The sequence below is a fragment of the Lactuca saligna genome, chromosome 4, assembly GCF_052625555.1.
Source record: "Lactuca saligna cultivar CGN05327 chromosome 4, ASM5262555v1, whole genome shotgun sequence".
NCBI classification, from domain to species: domain Eukaryota; kingdom Viridiplantae; phylum Streptophyta; class Magnoliopsida; order Asterales; family Asteraceae; genus Lactuca; species Lactuca saligna.
In genome coordinates this window covers 208504675-208513661 of record NC_136420.1, presented here as the reverse complement: position 1 = coordinate 208513661, position 8987 = coordinate 208504675, and the positions used below count along the sequence as shown (strand labels likewise).

At 38.0% G+C, this 8987-nt stretch overlaps 1 protein-coding gene across 1 annotated transcript; it reads left to right on the top strand.

Annotated features, from left to right (window-relative positions):
- Positions 1-6537: 6537 nt before the first annotated feature.
- LOC145043296 (cytochrome P450 77A2-like) lies at positions 6538-8567 on the top strand. Its single transcript, XM_078991900.1, has one exon. It carries the CDS (start codon positions 6591-6593, stop codon positions 8157-8159), a length of 1569 nt encoding a protein of 522 aa, XP_078848026.1. The 5' UTR covers positions 6538-6590; the 3' UTR covers positions 8160-8567.
- Positions 8568-8987: the final 420 nt, after the last annotated feature.

The window sequence follows — 8987 nt, the reverse complement described above, 5'->3', positions numbered from 1 at the left end:
GTCCTTAAAGGACAGTGTGCGAGATCCCGACTGGCCATATGCCATGTCACTCCTGAACGCCCTGAGGTGATCCTCCTTCAACTCAACTATCCCCTCCTTGATCGACCCGAAGATGATGGGGGTCGACTCAAGTATGCCTCTGGTGATCTCTGATGCGATGAACTTGCGTCGCCTCTCATCTACTGGCTCAAAACCTGATCCAGAACCCGATCCCTCTCCTGAACTGCCAACTGTCGACCTCGGACGTAGTACCACCATTCTGCAATACATAAATAACACTCGTTAGTGATACTGATACCTCTTTAGGGATCACCTCTACTACAAGTTCCCTGGTCTTATCTTGGCCTTACTTGGTCCGGGTACGGATCCTCTGCTTCCAATAGTACGGGCACATACTACCTTCCACATATATCCGTACCTTCATCAAGGACTGCCTCGACTCCACCAGATCCCTTTCACTACTATTGATCACTGCTATACTCATCCTAGGCTTGCCCTAGGGAAATCTCTGACTCCACCCTACCCGATCCTCAACTGCTGAAGGCCTCCGAGTAATGCCACTTAGCCATTACCTGAACACCATCACATGTGATGAGGCTCAGATAATCCTTCGAGTAACAGACTCATCCCTACAACGGTTAGACTCAAACAAGAGCTGTGCAATAGGGACAAATCTAGCACTCTAAGATCATTCAACCCTGATCACATGTGATGTGACGTATTCACCTAATGGATAACTCCCATCGCTCAGAGTCCCACGAAGCACAAAGCAAGCAGCATTCAGACAAAAGGAAACAATCTCAAGCAACTTCGCTCACATAGAGAGAGAAACTGAACTAGCATATAGTGATAAACTCATACTATCAGGCATAACCCTAAGAAGCTATCCTACTGTTGTCTACTTAATTCTAGCATGCAATTTTCATACACTGAAGCACATAAAGTAGGCACATAAGGCATCACTCCTAGATCCTTAGTCCTATTCTAGCATGATGTTCAACTGAAACTGATAAACATAACAAAAGCTTGTAAGGGTACTTTGGGGAGTACTTACTTGAGCTCGGCCGGTCGCGCACATCACACACTCTGTTCCTTCTTAAAACTCTTAGAATTTTTTTTTTCAAAATCTTTTAATCCCTGGATTTGAGTCAAGACACCCCCGAAGGTGTGTCCGAATCCCTCAAACCAGGGCTCTATTACCAACTTGTAACATCCCAAAAATTATCGACCAAAAATTTCATTTTTAATTAAGTGAATTGCAAAACGTTAGTAACAAAATATCAATCAACCATATCATTTAATAAAACATGTCTCACGTTTGTAAACCAGAACGTCAATCATAATAATATTAGAGTACAAATCCCAGAATGTCTCATAGTGCGGAAAAACAGAAGCGTGTGTGTGATATGCCGCTACCGCGCTAGCTCCTTCCCCTTAGCTGAAGAGGTACCTGAAACAACAACTAAAAACCATAAGCACGAAGCTTAGTGAGCTCCCCCACTGTACCACATACCATATAATCACATAGCATACATACTGCCAGGCAATTCTGGGGTGCCAAACCTACCCGGTACGGCCATTATGGGGTGTCGACCTACCCGTGTCAAGCCATTCTGGGGTGCTGACTACACATGTCAAGTCGTTCTGGGATGATTACTACCCTGCGGTCCTAACAACCAAACCTCGGGGACTATTTCACCCCTACTACTACTATCACACATAACATAACATAAACATATTACCAGACATATCTGGGGTGCCTGAGCTACCCTTCAGTCCTAACAACCGAACTCGGGGACTGTTCCCCTCCTACTACCTCTATCGCATGTAACATAACAAGCCAGTAGGCAAACATATCATCACATACTGTCAGACGATCCTAGGGTGTCTTACTACGCTTCAATCCTAACAACCGAATTCTACTATTATCACATACAACATATCATGCTAGCATATAACGTATAAGGTAGTAACAAACCTAGACGATATCACAAAGACAATCATCTATCATACATCTCCTACCAGTGGGCTGACATTGTGGCCTTATACCCACCGCTACTGGAAGGTAACTCACCTCGAAGGTAGCTGCTGAAGTCTGCTTGCTAAGTGCCTGACTGCTGAACCGAAACTCCCCGGCTACAATTTCCATAAACACTGAGTCAAATATTGATAACCAATCTTAGGGTAAAATGATTGTTTTACCCCCCCCCCCCCCCCCCCCCGTGCGGTCAAAGTCAACATCCTGGTCAAAGTCAACTTCCTGTTTGACCGGACTTGCCGAGTTGGCTCGCCAACTCGCCGAGTCCCTTCCATCTGTTTTAGTTTTATACCTGTTCTACTCGTCGAGCTTAGCGAAGACTCAACGTGTTCTTCTTCGATACACACATACTAAGTCCAAGTTCATCCGACTCGATGAGTTGAAGAACAGCTCATCGAGTCTAAGGCAATCTTCATCGGACTCGTCGAGTTGCTCATCCAACTCGCCGAGTCCATGGCTATCTTCATAGGACTCGCCGAGTTTATCGTTCTACTCGCCGAGTTTATCGTTCTACTCGCCGAGTTTATTCTGTCCTTTTTCCATACAGACTTGATTTAAGCCATGCAACGGCTCCAAACAACAGATCTAGGCTTCTAGGGCATGCTTATCACGTAAAGTTGCAAACTTTACGTGCATGCATAGCTTTAGGTGCTTCAAATGTCCAAACTAAGCTCTTAATGGGGTTCTAAGCTCAAGAGGGACCTTAATCACCAATATGAATCAAACTTAACACTTCTAGAAGGTAATGAGAGTCCAGATCTGAAGTATAACCCAACCATAAGGTTTCTCTTCAAGGATTTGGGGTTTTAGGGCTTAAAAGCAACAATTTAGGGACAAACAAGATCTAAAAGATCAATAATCAAGATGGAAACTTTATTACCAGAATGGATGACCACAAACGAATGTGTTCTGGATCTAAGTCCCCTTCCTTGACCTCTTCAACCTCTCCCTTCTTCCACTTGCTCCAAAGTGCACCAAAAGTCCCTTCATAAGGCAACAATCACTCAAACTTACCAATGGAGGCTAGGGTTCGATAAGGAATGCTCTAAGGGTGATGGAGGCTGAGATGGGGCTATAAGGATGTTTAAATAGGGTGCAAACCCTAAGGATTAGGGTCTCCTCCTGATTGGCCTACTCATCAAGTCCAGGTGTGGACTCGCCAAGTAGATCACTTAAAGCCCGCATCCACTCGACATTTACTCGGCGAGTTAGGGCTATAACTCGCCGAGTAGCTCTTCCCAAAAAGAAATATTTAATCAAAATAAATACGTACCAGGAACAAGGCGTTACATCAGAAGTTTTTAGTTTTTTTTTTATATAATTTTACTCAATTCAAATGGTTTAGAAAAACAAAACATCTAAAGCCAGTATATGTAAAACAAGATTCTAACATAAATTGACTTTTATATTCAAAATCACTACAATAAAACATAGAAGAACAAGTATAAAAAAGTTCCAAACTAGTTACTCAATTAGACTTTTATAATCAAAGTATCTATTCAAAAGTCAAAGAGAAAAATTGATATTTCCCACTCGTTTACCTCGATTTCTATCGATGACGGTCAAGGAAGGCTCACCGGGAATCTATATTTTCCTCCTCCTCCTTCGAATCGGTGAAGCACTGGAGGTGCTTCCCGATTTCTGATTCCAATCATGCTTCTCCTCCTTAATCCGACGAAGATGAGCACCGGGGGATCTTCCCCTTGATCTTCTTTGTTGCCGGCGACATGAGAGGAACGAAGAACCGTTGATTGCCTTCCTTTGCATCTTCCGCCATTAAAGAATTTTTCAATTGCAATTCTATCATCGGTCTCCGCCATTGAAGAATACGAGCAACATAAGAGGGATGAGGTGGATTTCAACGTTTGGGGAAGCGGTTTTGTGGTTGTGAGCTTCTTGTAGGAGACGTTTCCATGGCAGCAGAGTGGGCAAGGGATTAAACATGGTGGTACGGTTGGTGAACTTGGAGTGAAAAGGGTTTGAGGATTTTGGAGGTTTTATTAGACATGATTTAAGAGAAAAGTTAGGTCAAATATATTTATTTTATTTTCTTAATTGCAAGATTCAATTAAATGATTTCCTTAATTAAAAGTATAAAAAATAAAGATAAAAGGTGAATTAGATAGCAAATACTAATTAACATAGACGAAGGGATGGCTAAAAGAGACACTTTTAAAAAAGATGTTGCAAAGTAGCACCATTCGTTTTAGAATTAACATCATTCCTTTTAAACTTATTGAAATAAGTAATATGTAAATAAAAATAGTAATAAAATAACATTTAGAAAATAATTATTAACTATATTTTTTTGGTGGAAAACAATGTATCATTAGTATCCAGAAAGAGAAATTCTTAGTATCACATGGCATATGGTGATCTTTACAGGAACACCCTAAGTGCAAAGGGAGTCGGTCGGCAATGAGATATATAAGCTATTAGCTGTCAAATTCAAGAATTGCATGCGTTAAATTAAAAAAAAAAAAAAAGTAAATAAATAAATATATAGGTTTGAAAACTTTAAATTTATAAATAAATAATGAATTATTATAATAGAAATGTTTTTTATCTTTTAAATTTATACAAACAATTTAAATAAATAAATAAAACTGATGAGCTTTAATGTTGATAACTTTGAAATTAAAATTTAAGTTCATTAATGAAATTGATATCCATTTATTACTATATTTATTGCAACTATTACATTAAAATATTTTATAAAATAGAAAAAACTAATAGAATGATATGTTGAAAAACAATTAATTCAAAATAACGACAAAATAATATTTGACAAATTGAATGAGAATGTGGCAAAAAAATATATTTATTAGAAAGGATGTGGTCTCGACGTATATTACACCTTTGGCCTCGGTAACGATGTACATCGCACCTTTAGCCTCAGTAACAACTGCTTCCAGTAACATAGTAAAATTTTGTTCAAAGGTATGCCAAATAATTAGAAATATTAGCAAATATCAAAAGATACTTCAAATGGTAACAAAATGTGATAATGCATGATTTTAAAGTAAATTATCCGTTTAAATTGGAAGTAATTGATTATATATATATATATATATATATATATATATATATATATATATATATATATATATATATATATATATATTGATGAACTAGGAATTCTTTATGAAGATTTAAAATACAATTTTATTTATTCAAAAAAATTTTGACCTTACCTCAGCAGTAAATTATTTTCATTAATGAAGTTAAGTTTTCAATGGAGTGAATCATCTCACAGTTCACAACTTTAGTGTTTTTTTTATTCAAAAGTTCACTTCAAATTTTTGTGTGGAAATCAAGGCCTACTGTTGCACCCTCTGTAGACAATCCCCTGTCGAGCATCTCTACCATCTATTCCTTTGCCCTTGATCGTTGTTTGACCAACCAATCACAAATGCTATATAATTAGTTATTTATTTTTCAATTCAAAAACTCAACAAACATTACCTTCTTAAAAAAAAAAAAAAAAACAAAACAAAACTAAATGGTGTGATAAAAGTTAAAAAAACACCTACGTGACAGCAAAAACTTAGAGGTGACAAAAATTATATGATACAAAACCCGATATGAAATCGACACGAAATAAACGGGTTAAAGTAAAATATTGCAACCTGTATAATTAAACGGGTTGAAACGACCCAAAACGAAAATTAAACAGATAAGGTTAATGTTAAAAACTTCAAGTCGAATATGATTGAAAATGACTCGTTTATTTATATCCAAGTTTTTTAATCTCTTTAAATAAACTATAAAGACTCACAACCAATACGATAAGTAAAAAAAAAAAAAAACTTTGTATTAAATCATTTTCTTATGTGGAAGCAACTTTTTTATGTAGTCAATACTTCATTTCTAGTTTTTTTGTTATTTCCCAAAGTATATAGTTCGCTGGACCACCTCTCCTCCACAAGATCCCGCCTTCCACCTCCGGATTCATACTTTTTCTATTTTGGCCCTCCAAACTTACTACAAATTTGGCTATTCCGCCTCCCAAATATTACTTTGTTATTCCCACCTACACAACTCATACTATTTCAAACGACATATTTCAAATTATAATCTTAACCGGAAACTTAACACTAAAATAAACGGGTTGACACGACACGTCAATTAAACAGGTCGAGTTAAGATCAAGCTCTATCAATCCATTTACCGTTTTAACACGATATGAACCCGATACGACATGTTTGTCAAAATCTTTAAAAAAAATATGTCAACGTATAGAAATGACACTGCACTAGTTACTCTAGCCTAAAATAAACAAAAGTTGAAAATTTTGCTTCTCATAATTACAACATAACCAACGTAATCCATAATTACGTAATCATTGTAATCGTCTGTATAGTGCCGTAGTGGCGACGGAATTAAATGCCCCTCTAGAAAACCCTACAACCACCACAACGCTACAAATAATAAATACAATGTGCTGTTAATATTCATTAAATTCCTCAGAAGGTAGATGGCACTGCCAACTCACTTTTTGACCCTTCTATATCTGTCAAACCAGATCTCCTTCCTCTCACACACTCTTGAAATGGAAAATTTTGAAATCCTTTTCGCCATTGTCACATGCAGTCTCTTTTGTTGTTTATGGTGGAGACACCATTCCACAACCTCCCGTAGGCAGAAAACCCTCCCACCAGGGCCACCAGGTTGGCCGATTGTTGGCAACCTGTTTCAAGTCATCCTTCAAAAACGTCAGTTCATGCACGTCGTAGGTGACTTGCGTAAAAAGTATGGTCCGATCTTCACCTTGCAAATGGGCCAACGTACCTTAGTCATCGTCACAAGCTCAGATCTCATCCATGAAGCCCTTGTCCAAAAGGGTTCGAATTTCGCTAGCAGGCCACCAGACTCCCCTATCCGACTACTCTTTAGTGTTGGGAAATGTGCCATCAATTCAGCGGAGTATGGCCCCCTCTGGCGCACCTTGAGACGGAACTTTGTAACCGAGTTGATCAACCCGACCCGGATCCGACAATGCAGTTGGATCAGGAAATGGGCCATTGAAGAACACATGAAAACACTAGAATCTGAAAACTCACAACATGGGTTCATAGAGGTGATGAGTACTTGTCGACTCACAATTTGTAGCATTTTGATATGTTTGTGTTTTGGCGCAAGATTTTCAAAGGAGAAGCTAAAAAACATAGAGAGCATAGTCAAAGATGTGATGATCATCTCCATGCCGAAGCTGCCGGATTTATTGCCTGTGCTCCTCCCACTCTTCCGACGTCAACTGGTGGCTGCAAAGGAGCTACGAAAGAGACAGATGGAGTGTATGGTTCCAATAATAAGGGCAAGAAGAGAATTTCTTGAGAAAAGTGAAGATAACATGAAAACCCCTACTGTAAACGACCTAAAAGTGGATGATTTGGAGATGGTGAGTCCTCCTGGAGCTGCGTACATTGACTCACTTTACAATCTTCAACCACCAAGTCGGGGGATGTTAGGGGAGGAGGAGCTCGTAACACTTGTGACTGAAGTCATCCTTGCCGGAACAGACACCAGCGCCACCACAATTGAGTGGGCTATGTTTCATTTGGTGACGAATCAAGAAATCCAAGAAAAGCTTTACAAGGAAATAGTCGGAAAAGTTGGTGTAAATGGGGTGATTGAAGAGAGTGATGTGGAGAACATGGAGTATCTAGATGCGGTGGTGAAAGAGACTTTCCGTCGACGTCCACCTGGCCACTTCACACTTTCACACGCGGCCACTCAGCCGACGGAGCTCGGTGGGTACGTGATTCCGACGGGCGTGAACGTGGAGTTCTACACAGCCTGGTTGACTGAGGATCCAGATGCATGGGAAGATCCGGAGGAGTTTCGGCCGGAGAGATTCTTGGAGGGCGGAGAAGGGGCAAGTGTGGACATAACAGGGATGAAGGGAGTGAAGATGCTACCGTTTGGTACTGGCCGGAGGATTTGTCCGGCGTGGAGTTTGGGTACGTTGCATATTAACATGATGCTAGCAAGAATGATTCATGCATTCAAGTGGGTCCCGGTTCCGGGTAATCCACCCGACCCGACTGAAACTTTTGTATTTACAGTAGTCATGAAGAATCCTCTCAAGGCAATGATTATGCCAAGGCACAAATCTTGAATCCATTCTACAAATCTACGGGTCCGGATTTCCGAATTCGTTTGCCTATCTACCCTATTTTTCTAAGAGCATCCCAAACCACATTTTATTTCTACATTTATTTTTATAGTGTAAATTAGAGTTTATAGTGTTCTTCAAAACTCTATTTTAGACTAAAAATGAAAATGTAAAAATAAAGTACGTTTAACATATTTAGAGTACAACTATTTATCATTTTATGAATAGAGTAGGATGAGTTTGAGCATTTACTCTATTTATACTCTATAGATAACGAGTAATTGGAAAAATAAAGTTGGGTTGGATATTTACGAATGCTTGGATAGATATTTAGTTTTGTGGCTGTTGTATTTTATTTCGTGTAACGAGCACCTTGTTTTACCACTAATATATATCCATATTAATCTTTAATTTTTCGCTCACACTAAATTAACATAACTCATATAAATAATTGGTATAAAACAAGAGAGTAATATGAATGTAATGGTTTGATAAAGAAAGTTAATGTCAATATTCAATATTCTGGTCCAATGGTATTCCATGGACCGAAAATGTTTAATGATTTGCTATGATTGTACTATATCTCCATACAACCATAATGAAGTTATTTTTTATTTAAAAATGCAATATATATATATATATATATATATATATATATATATATATATATATATATATATATATATATATATATATATATATATATATATATAATTGCAACACTAAAAAAATCTAGAGATTTATTTAAAAATACATATCTTAATACTTAAAGCAAAAGAAAATAACAAATAGTATTATCTAAAATGCCACTAAAAAATGTAGAGATTTATT